We start from the raw sequence: 12,543 nt of genomic DNA, 5'->3' as shown, positions 1-12,543 counted from the left end.
CATGTTGCTCTGTAGCAGACAGTCAGGTGGATGACAGGTTTTTTCATCGTTTGACAGGTTTTTGTTTTTGAAATCGCATTAATTTACAATGGCAGACGATAAAACAAGTCTACTTGGTGGAGGACAGCAGTCGACGTCATCCGACTCTGATGCTCTTTACCATGACAGTTCCCAGTCGCCCACAATGGTAAGGTTGTCATGTCAGTTCCCAGTCACCCACAGTAATACGTTTGTCATGACAGTTCCCAGTCGCCCACAGTAATACGTTTGTCATGACAGTTCCCAGTCACCCACAGTGATAAGTTTGTCATGACAGTTCCCAGTCGCCCACAGTAATAAGTTTGTTATGACAGTTGGAAGTTGCCCACAGTAATATGTTTGTCATGACAGTTCCCAATCGCCCACAGTAATAAGTTTGTCATGACAGTTCTCAGTTGCCCACAGTAGTAAGTTGTTCAGAATACCTTGGATGTTCCATCAATTTCCTTAAAATTTTTATCAAAAAAGAAGATTTAACCTATGCAGTTTGATGTTAATTTGTAAAACAAAAAAACCCCCAACATTTTATATTTAACCTGAATGTAACCCCCTCCCAAAAAAAGAAAAGAAAAAAAAGAAATGTTATTTCAGATGGCATGGGCTTAAAACTTAATAAATTAATATGTTTTATATGAATTTTATCTTTATTCAGGGCTTCTAGATTATGGTAGCCCCACTCCCATGGCTAGTGATATTCAATGTTGGGCTAGTAAATAAATACTATTGCCATGCCCTATGGCTAGTGGGAAAAAAAGAAGTCAGAATGTTGCAGTTAAGTCTATTTTGTAAATATGAATATCCTGACTCCACCCTAACCCCCAATGTTAGTGTTTTTAATCTCTATCTCCCTCTTTAGGTGACATATCTGATTACAACTATTATTTAGTAAAATTATATTAACTTAATGTAAAGTAGGGCTAGTTAATTTTTAATTGTGGCTAGTAAATTAAAAAAGTCACTGATCCCATGGCTAGTGGATTAAAGAACAATTCTAGAAGCCCTGACTTTATTCATTATGAAGTTACCTGCCAATTCATTGGTTCCCTTTTGACGCAAATGTAATAATGCTTGTGTGTGTTTGTGCACGCACATGTATGCGCTTAATTTCGATATTGTAAATTCTACAGTAGTAGGCTACTAATAAAATAAATATCAAAAGAAAAATAAATTTGTGAAAAAAACAAAACAACATTTTACCAAATTACAGGATGCACTTTGTAATATTACAAAGCATAAAACGTACTTATTTTTTATTAAAGTAATATTTGGACTGTTATGGCATCATGTAAGTCTTGATATCAAGACTTTAGATCTGATATGTTCTTATTTCTTGCAAATCGCTTAAACTTAAAACAATACATATGTACTGATAACAACAATCAATTAACTGGCCTTTGGAATCATCCCTGTAGTAATGGAAAATTCCATTGTTGTTTTTATATGCTTGCATGCGCTCATGTTGATTTATGTTAAAACTACAAGATAAGATTTTGTCCCAGAATAATTTAACCTCATTAAATATGATTAGTTTTTACCATAACATTGAATAACCAAATGTCAAAACGTAGGTCTACTAGATAATTATATCATATCCAGTACATTCCAATAAGCTGACAACTTCCAGATTAAAAAAATATATGAAGTGTCTGCAATTCATTTTGAGCTCTAGTTTTAAAAAGACCCAGCCCAAAATCATATAAGCTGAGTTTAGCACTGTCAAAATATAGAGTATGTTATATGTCTTCTGCTGCTGTAGTTAATGCCAGCACAGATGTGGTGTGTTTTGTCACATTCAATTCAGTTTCAGTGCATTTCTTTTTTATGGTCGCCCAACGGACTACCGTTGTAAAATCCTTAGTCAATAAACATTGCCATGGGCGACTGGGCGACTGCTAATTTTCAGCCTTAATTATGGTATGCTGTTGTACATCCATGTATCTGTAAACTTTTATTAAGTGGCATATCTTTCTTATTATTCATATGGTATCATCAAGCCTTGCATACAAGTAAAGCTTGTGATGGTATTGTAATGTATACCATAACTAGGTAACCACAACCTACTTTTTACACATTACTGCCCACGGAAATCTTTTCTGGGCCATATATTATCATTTCATCAGCAAACTTTGCATGCAAGTACAACTTGGGTTAGCAGTGTGTTGTGTACCATATAACTAGGTCACTGCGATCTACTTTTGGTGGTCGTATCATGTACCTCACCAGTACTCATTTAAGAATGGATTCTAAACGAGTAATGTACTGTCAATGACTGATGTGTTTAATGAATATAGTTTCAAGATGGTAAGTCTGGATTGAAAAATTTTTAACTTCTCTATAGACTTTAAGAAACAATTGCTTTTTGCTGTTTACATATTAACTATATTCATCCATCCATCCATCCATCCATCCATCCATATTCATAATCCTTTGTTCAGCACACATCTTTTATATTTTTATAATGTGTACCTTGCATGTATATCATTGATCCATTGAATTTTAAAAAAAAAGAAGTTTATTATCATTTCTTTTCAGCGGCGAATTCAGATTGGATTTGTTGGTTTGATTGTGATCATGGTCCTTGTAAGTAGTGATGTACTAATTACTAAAACTTAATTTTAATTTTATATATATTTATATATATATATATATATATCAGAGATGGGGTGATTACTTGACAAAAGTAATCGATTATGATTACGATTACTTTAGAATGTCACGATTACGATTACAATTACAAGATAATTGAAAGTAATCTAGCAATCATGATTACAATCATGATTACATTTCCACAAATCTACACAAATAATGAAATGATGTTACCACCATGAAGTTATGCACTTTATTTTACAACCATACCGATTTCATTCATTGAAAGACATAATGGATCATTTTGGATTATTTATTAAATTATTTCAAACATTTATAATTAAATTTTCTTTGCGTCTATACACTTTACGGCAATCTGATTGGTCCAAAAGTGCTTACTTTTTTTTGTTCATATCTCGATACGCCTACTATACACACACACACACACACTCACACACACCCACTGAATCGCACTACTTTTGTGCAACAAGCCGGATTATTCAGGCAACCATATTTTGATATTTTGAAGAAAATACATGTGAAAGCTACAAAAGCAATAAAATGTGTATACGATAAAATAATTAAATTTCTGTTACATTCATTATAATGTAACGTCATCCCATTGATCCAGACATAGCAACAAGATTTTGTATTGATGTAAAAAAAAAAAAAAAAAAAATCTTCGCTAATCATGACATGAGACTCGGTCGGTGGCCAAAGAAATCATATTGGAAACTTCACGCCTGTAACTTGCTTGTAAGCGATGTTGTACAGATGTTGGCGATAATTAAATGGTTCCACCGACAGCATAAATGTTAGACACGTTCCCTTCATTCACTTTCATAAAATATAAACTAAACACGAATAGGACAATTCCTTCCAATATAACGAAATGATCCTTAAAAATGTACAGCAGCTAGATGAAATGGCGTCGCTTATCCAAATCGAAGTTATTTACCAAATGACGTTATTTACAAAAATCACCTGATTCAAATAATAGTGAATGAACGTTTGCATTCTTACGCGACATAAGTATCAATGAAGTTTACACAAACAATACTACAAGCGTAATTAAAGGTAAACCAAATATTTCAGTCATGTATTGTTAAAGTATGCATATAAATTTAATTATAAGATTTGACCTCAATTATATTTTGGTTCATGCAAGTATGAACCGAAAAAATTATGTGCACACTTTTGTATGATCCCGCGTAACGGGTCATACAAAAGTGTGCACATTGTTTTTTCGGTTCATACTTGCTTGAACCAAAAAATAACTGCGGTCAATTATTAAATAAATGTATGTATACTGCAGGGAGGGAATCAGTTTCTAAAACCGGATTTATTATTCTTAAATTTGGATTATTGACGAAAAGGTACTCATATATTATTGTATTAAAGGTATAATTATTGTATCAATGCATAACATATATCTTTTGTTATATTATTGAAATAAGCCATAATTAGTAATTGCAAACTGTCTGATCACTATTACTTGGGTTTTTTTTTATTATTTGTAGAACGTATACCATTTAATACCATCCACAAATTAATTATTATTTTTATTTTTTTTTAATCTATAAATGAAGAAATAAAGAACAAAAGAAAAGAACAAACAAGTAAATAAATAATTAAATTGATATCTGCATACATATACATGTGCACAAGTTGCTCATTGCATTTAATTGTTGACATTCTAAAAATGACTATTATTAATGAATCGATTTGCAGTCATGAAATATTATAAGGATCCAATTGTATCTGTGAAAATTACAAGTATCTTGGTGTGGGTGTGTTTATTTTGGTATCGTTAGAAGTGCCGCGTTTCATAAAACATCTATTAAAATCAGCTTTCGGGAATTTTTATTAGACTTATTAATATTTTAAGCTATTTTAAAAGAAAATAAACCAAGGTTTATCCTAATAGACTACTTTCAACTGGGTGTTTGCTTAATAGACTTAATGTTTTCAAATTATTTTTAAATCACTGGCATGATTCTGCAAGTGAGGTTTTGATTGGTGGACATGAGCTCCAACTGGCTGCTGTTAGATCCACATGTAATAGTGGAGCTAATTTTAATTAGATTGTGTTTCTCGTTACTGGTCGCGAGATCGCTATTACGCTAATTGAATATTTGGTATTATTATGTTTGAGTGTCGGATAGATTATGTAACAGTTTGTTCACATCAGAAGACAGAAAATGGCTTAGCCAAAATTTTAGCCACTTGCAAATTTTATTAGCCATTTTTTGTAAAAATTAGCCAATGGCTAATTTGGCTACCGACATCGCGAGCCCTGAACAAGAAACCGTTTGTTTTCAGTCGTACCAATGTATTTATAATAAATGATACATGGTATACTTCTCACATCCCACAAACAGGATAGCATACACGACATCCTTTGATGGATCATTGGTTGGGACGGGAAATAATCAAACGGGCCCACTGACGAGGATCAAACTTTAAGCAAATGGAACCACAGACAGACGTTCTTGTTAGGTTATCCCGGTCATTTGGGGACAAGGACTTTTATATGTAAAGTCCGATTTTTCTTTTTCATTTGAGCGGAACTCTCAATCCCTCCTGGCTACGGGCCTGACATGGTACTTAATATGTTTGCTTCAAACATTCAAATGAAGTACCTTATGACTGTGCATAATAAACCCTCATGAGTTTATAATAAAGAGACCATCCTGAGTTTTTAGCTATATTATCAAGCTGTCGGCTAGTCTAATCTGTTGTAAATAAAACTTAATCTTTCTTAGGTTAAATAATCTTGCTTCGAATTTAAATAGCTGTATATGCAATACAGTTACATTTCTGACCATTCTCAGGTCGGTAGCAACCAAGAAGTCAGGGTGGGGGGAGACCATAGCCCCATTTTTATAAACCTGGTTTAAAATATGGCTTTTGCCCCCACCCCATCCCACCACTACAGATTGTGCCCCCTCCCCTCCCCCAACTCCAGATATTGTTCTTACGGGCCTGATTCTAATGTTTTATATACCATAGCTCCACTTTCATATGTATCATTTAATTTTATTCCAAATACCGAACAAAATTTTAAATAACTTTGTGAAAAGAAATCCCGACAAGAATCCTGAATGTATTTATTTGTATATATGCTTTATAAATATTTAAATTATGTTAAATACAATAAATATCTGCATACATACATGCATGCACACATTGATATTATTTCAGCCATTCATTGCGTATGAATCCGAACCGATGGTTTGTCTGGCGTTAACAACAAAATATTTTTTTATATCATGATAAGCAATAATTCACAAATGTCTCCAATAAGTCTTGTTGGATGTCGACAGAATGTTCAGGTTCCCTGCTGATAGAATAATTAATCATGGAGATATTCACATTCTTATTGTGTGGCCTCCCATTGTCTATGCCCCCCAACTTGTCCACAGGTCTATTTTTGCGAGATCTCGCGGTTTGCATCCTCAAGTTACCCCGCAATGGGCACATGCGCAGTGGAATGTGAAAGAGGTCTATTAGTTACGTTATTTGTGGTTGTGTCTGCGGCAGGGTGAGGATGGTGCATATAAAAGATCCCATGGTACTAACAAAACAAACTTTTTTTCTTTTCTTTTTTGTAACCGACTAAGTTGATGAGAATTTTTAATTACTTCCCTTTACTGTAGCAACTAAAACTACAGTCGGTTCATCTCGTCTCTGTTTCAGATCAGTGTTTCTCTCAGCATATACCAGGGGATAGACCAAGGAAAAGAAGGTGCCCTCTACTTCTTGCTGGGACTCAGTCTGATGGGACTTGTTATTGTTGAGATATGTTTGGTGAGTTTTGCTACCACCAGAAAAGATATAATTAATATGTTACTTCAGCTTATGCATGTAATACATATGACATAGTAATTTGGGTAGAATCATGTGTTAACAAAGTTAAATGCTGAGTTATAGGTGTTGCTAATTTCAGTTAAATTTTTTAATTTTAAATGCTACAATACTTACAAAATTTTAACGAAGTGTACATTTACAGAGAGTACTATTTTTGCTCTATCCTGTCCGTTCCTAGGGGTCAACCATGGACGTCCAACAACGATGGGTCCCCAATAGGCAAGATTCCAGTATAAGCTACAATTCAGCAAACTAATTCAAATTACTCAAATAGCTCCATTTCTTTTCGATGAACCATTCCAAATTACACACGCCAAAATTATGTCATGAAATTGCGCAAATCTTTATGTTTTGGACTTAATCCTACGGGACATTCAAACTTCAATAGCACCACAAATGCCCTCTTGCACTTGCCAGTGCAGGCGGTCCCTCCTCCCACCCATGCCCTTTCCTGTCCTGGACGGAGGAGCCCATGACAGGCGTGTGCTACAACAGCTTCTTCTGAGTGTGCACATTAAACTCTGTCACCTGACCTTCCTGAAAATATATATCAGACATGTTTTTTGCAGTGACTACTTTTATCAACATTTTCTTCGTTCATGCTGACATCTTGAAATTGTATAAATTATAACTACATTAGTTGTACCAGTTTTGTATGACTCACTAATTTCTTTATTGATGTTTCAGATAATGTTTATTAGAAAAGGAGATTTACCGAAGGGGAAACAGTGGTTTCTTTATTTTGTTGGATTCTGTATCTTCTTGGAGGCAATTTTCACAGATGTTCTTGTGTTTCAGTGACAGGACAGTGACAGTGTTTTATTTATAGGAGATTTTTTATTGTAATATTACAGTATTTTTCTTATAAAAATGATGCATGTTTATGGTGTGATATCAAACTCCAGTGATTTGAACAATATTGTCTATGCTCATGCTAATCACAGAGTTATAAAATATTCAATTTTTGGTGCAATCCATGTTCCATACTAGGTTTTTATGAATGTGTTGATATATACGAGCATTTTGAAGACTTGTCAAAAACTATTTTACTTCTAAATGTAAGTATGCAAGTTTGTACAGCCTATGTACATAACCCAGAAGGATGTACACAATATTCTTGTCAGTGAAATGATCAGAAGTAAATAAAAATTAACCATCACATGAGAAAACCTAGTAATTAGCATCACATGAGAAACCAAGTAAACACGGCTCAAAGTTTGATATCGTTTACTTTGGTGTTGAAAACGTGACATTGATGTTGTATTTTTACAAGATATAATTAATTTAATTCAAGATAAGAGTGCCAATAGTACATACATTCTTCAAAATATATCAATACAGGGGTGGCACAATGTAAAAAATAGTGGTACAGCTCGAGGGTTGCCAGACTCCTTTCAAATTCACCTGTGAAGGACATTTTCAGATACAGCAAATATAACCCACACACACACACACACACAAAGTGGTGGCCCACCACCCCTGTAATACATTGTATATTAATGTTAATATATTTTGAAGAATGCATTTACTATTTACATTTTGCCACGTGTTTCTATTTGCATTTTAATAAAATACAATGAATCAACACTATATTTATGATCTTCATATTGAATATGGTAAACAATGTTAATTTATATATTATGTTCTTGTAATATATACTATTTGAAATATATTTTTGGTGCTTGTTAAATAAATATATATTTTTTATATTTGTTAATTGGTTCCTTATATCCAGTTTATTTTTTTAAAATTTAAACTAATGTAATAACATAATAGTTTCATCATCTAAGACATTCAATCCAAATTGAATGGCTAGGCTTGATGGAGAAGTTCAACCCAGATTGAATGATATACCAAAGGCCAGGGTATGTGCTATCCTGTCTGTGAGGTGGCGTGTATAAAAGATACCTGGTTACTAATGGAAAAATGTAGCGGGTTTCCTGTCTAAGATTATATCATAATTACCAAATAATTAACATTCAATAGCCGATGATTAATAAATCAATGTGCTCTAGTGATGTCGTTAAACCAAACAAACTTAACTTTACGGCTGGTAGGTATTGAGTTTGCATCATGGTACCGACTCTCACCCAGAGCGACTTAACAAATCAATGGTGTAAGACACTGACTTCTGTGTCACTAACTAAACAATTAACAGTAACCCACTGGCATAGAGAGACAGCTGCAATGTGTCCAGGACTGCACGCTTGAACCCTAATTGGATATAATGCTGTGTTCATTGGGTGTTCATGAATATCATGAATTCACAAGTTCCAAATTGTGAACACGACTTCACCAAGAGGAGAGCATCCAGGCGATTTACAGACAATCTACACTGTCACTCCAATCTCACACACCCCGGCCAACTCATAATTGCACAAATAATTTGTTTGTTCCGCTATTTTTTCCACGAGTTGTGAAGATTAAGACAGAAAATCCTATCCCAGTTCACAAGTTGTGTTTGCGGTTATTTCGCCAAATGAACGCTCTTCACAACTTGTGAATTGGGAAATGGATAAATAAGTGAAAATAAAACAAAAGTGTGAGTGTTCACCCCGCTTCATCATCACCTATGTATATTTTGCTATGTCTTAACAAAACAGTCTTAGACCATGTAAAACACAACAAGAACAAGATAATATTAAAATACATTTATTTCTATGGACACAAACTCCATTTATCAATTCATGAATAAGCAAGATGAAACAAACCATTGTCTATGATTACAGACTGTATCTATTTTAAGCTATAATCAGTTTAATGAATTATAAAAATACAAGTAATACATATACCCAGTCATCAAATTCAATTATATAAGAAAAACTCCCTCACTACAAGTATTTACTACTAAAAACAATCTTTAACAAAGTTATCTTGAATGCTTTTGGAGTTGTACCGTGGAAACTGTGAATTTGGTCATTCTGGCTATTTGTTATCATGATAACAGAAAAAGTATCAGAAATAAAGAAGTCCTTCATAGCAAAAGACATGTTTAATAACATTGCAAGGAGTTATCTTGAACAGTTTAATAACATTGCAAGGAGTTATCTCGAACAGTTTAATAACATTCCAAGGAGTTATCTCGAACAGTTTAATAACATTCCAAGGAGTTATCTCGAACAGTTTAATAACACTGCAAGGAGTTATCTCGAACAGTTTAATAACATTCCAAGGAGTTATCTCGAACAGTTTAATAACATTCCAAGGAGTTATCTGGAACAGTTTAATAACATTGCAAGGAGTTATCTGGAACAGTTTAATTACATTCCAAGGAGTTATCTTGAACAGTTTTGGACTGGTGCTCCAGAAACACGACTGGACAGACAGATTTAAACCGACTGCTGGATGGTTCCCATTTTAATACCCCCCCCCCCCCCCCCCCCCATCTCCAAATTGTGCTGCAGGGTATAAACAAGTGGGATATGACAACTATATATTAGATGGTTGAATAACATTTTGGGGAAAATTAAATGTATCTACTGTAATTTCAGAAAATATTTTGTTGGGACATTTGTTAAGTCTACTTCATATTATCTACTTTCAAGTAAACTGAATATGGTAATTATCCAAAATATGGTAATTATCTGTCAAAAGTCAACCAATAGCTGAAAGTATTATTACTTATGTCAGTGAACTTTACACAAACAATATTATAAACATATTCAAGACTACATGTATAAACAAAATTATTAATAAATATATTTTTTGATAAACCAGTTGCTAAGTGCTGCCACAAAGCCTTGCTTCCAATAATGTGATTCTGCTTGCACGTTTATAGATATAGCGCATATACACGGTACCCTCTCCACAAGCAGGTTTTCAAAATTAGGGGGCGAGGGGTGGGTTGATCAGTGGGTGATCTTTTAGCATGCAACATTATATTATACAAATGTTTGCTGTCAGTTTGATTGAGAAGGTAATTGTCAAAATCAGACGCCTGATACATAATATGGAAATGCATATTTTCATGCGCGGATCTGCACATGGAATCATTTTAATGGAAAGCAAGCTCTAGTTACAAAGTATGCACTTCTAAGTGAATATTTTCAGTTTCAATACAATTCTTAAAGCCGCAATTCCTCTACAAGCAAAAATGTAACAAACACGGCTAAAATCATGGAAACTAAACAATAATACAGACTTACATGTATCTCCTCGAATCTAATGAACCTGAATCTTGTATTGGAACAAATATATACAGTACCAATCACAAGATTTCTCTCTAAACATCTGGATGGATAAAACACTGCATATTATGTGATGTTGAAAACATTTTAATTCTTATACAAATAAATATGATTATGGAAACACATTACAGAAATTAATATTAATGTAAGACACATCATACAGTAATAAAATGGATCAAAGTTGCAAATTGTCAAAAACACTGTACATTACTGAATAAGGGAAAATCTACCTTTTAAGACAAAAAGTTTATTTTATTTAACAACATCACTAGAGCACATTGATTTATTGCATGTCAAACATTTGGCAATTGTTTATAAGTGCATGACTGCATTTAGTTTTTTGGCCAAACAGTCGTGGGAAATCACAAAGATAACTCTAAGATCACTTGTCATCATGACATCATTTATTGAATCATTTGTCAAAATCTGATGGAAGGGAAATGCTATTACACTGACACCTCTCACTGTGGTGTAATAAAGTGAAATATTACACTGACCTCTCTCACTGTGGTGTAATAAAGTGAAATATTACACTGACCTCTCTCACTGTGGTGTAATAAAGTGAAATATTACACTGACCTCTCACTGTGGTGTAATAAAGTGAAATATTACACTGACCTCTCTCACTGTGGTGTAATAAAGTGAAATATTACACTGACCTCTCTCACTGTGGTGTAATAAAGTGAAATATTACACTGACCTCTCTCACTGTGGTGTAATAAAGTGAAATATTACACTGACCTCTCTCACTGTGGTGTAATAAAGTGAAATATTACACTGACCTCTCACTGTGGTGTAATAAAGTGAAATATTACACTGACCTCTCACTGTGGTGTAATAAAGTGAAATATTACACTGACCTCTCTCACTGTGGTGTAATAAAGTGAAATATTACACTGACCTCTCACTGTGGTGTAATAAAGTGAAATATTACACTGACCTCTCACTGTGGTGTAATAAAGTGAAATATTACACTGACCTCTCACTGTGGTGTAATAAAGTGAAATATTACACTGACCTCTCTCACTGTGGTGTAATAAAGTGAAATATTACACTGACCTCTCACTGTGGTGTAATAAAGTGAAATATTACACCAATCTCACTGTGGTGTAATAAAGTGAAATATTTAGTGGTGCTGAACGGGAAGGGATGTTATAATCTTTACCCACCATGGGCCAAACGTACACAGCTTGTTTGCTTTTAGTGTATTCAAGCAGGGTTCATATAGCTGTACATATTTACACACGAGTAAGACACTTTGTAAATTCAGCCCAACATCTTTGAGATAAAACTGAATAAAAATCAATGCACAAATAGGAATGAATGAATGAATGTTTAACGACACCCCAGCACAAAAATACACATTAGCTATTGGGTGTCATAAATGGTAAATATATGAAAATATTATCATACATAGGAATGAAAAAAAGAAACTGGGAGTGGGTGTGACAAGAGGTTTTCCAAATAGCACACTGTACATTTTTAATCGCCATACTCATTTAAATAATGACCAACATACACACAAAGTTTATGGAATGAAAGAAAGGTTTTAAAAGAAAAAATATTTGGCTGTAGAAAGTTTCCAAATAGTAAATTATACACCTTTAATCACCAGTTTGAAAACCATGACTGGGAGAAAAAAATAAAAAGTTTTATTTAACGACACACTCAACACATTTTATTTACGGTTATATGGCATCAGACATGGTTAAAGACTGCACAGATTTTGAGAGGAAACCCGCTGTCGCCACTACATGGGCTACTCTTTCCGATTAGCAGCAAGAGATCTTTTATTTGTGCTTCCCACAGGCAGGATAGCACAAACCATTGCCTTTGTTGAACCAGTTATGGATCACTGGTC

The 12,543-nt window shown here is 33.8% G+C and overlaps 1 protein-coding gene and 1 long non-coding RNA gene across 3 annotated transcripts; one reads left to right on the top strand and one right to left on the bottom strand.

Annotated features, from left to right (window-relative positions):
- Window positions 1-9: 9 nt before the first annotated feature.
- Window positions 10-8,202, top strand: LOC121380180. Of its 2 annotated transcripts, XM_041508987.1 has the most exons (4): window positions 10-187; window positions 2,572-2,619; window positions 6,325-6,435; window positions 7,183-8,202. In XM_041508987.1, exons 1-4 carry the CDS (start codon window positions 89-91, stop codon window positions 7,294-7,296), a joined length of 372 nt encoding a protein of 123 aa, XP_041364921.1. In that variant the 5' UTR covers window positions 10-88; the 3' UTR covers window positions 7,297-8,202. The 2 variants fall into 2 exon arrangements, with proteins under 2 accessions (XP_041364921.1, XP_041364922.1); XM_041508988.1 differs by lacking the exon at window positions 2,572-2,619.
- A 929-nt stretch (window positions 8,203-9,131) lies between these two features.
- Window positions 9,132-12,437, bottom strand: LOC121379184. Its single transcript, XR_005958814.1, has 2 exons — window positions 11,262-12,437; window positions 9,132-11,140 (listed from the first exon to the last, which is right to left on the bottom strand). It is a non-coding gene; the product is annotated as an uncharacterized LOC121379184 (long non-coding RNA).
- Between the last annotated feature and the right edge of the window lie 106 nt (window positions 12,438-12,543).

The sequence above is a fragment of the Gigantopelta aegis genome, chromosome 8 (assembly GCF_016097555.1).
Source record: "Gigantopelta aegis isolate Gae_Host chromosome 8, Gae_host_genome, whole genome shotgun sequence".
Lineage (NCBI taxonomy): Eukaryota > Metazoa > Mollusca > Gastropoda > Neomphalida > Peltospiridae > Gigantopelta > Gigantopelta aegis.
Note: the sequence above shows the minus strand (reverse complement) of the source record. Positions and strands in the feature narration are given on the sequence as shown.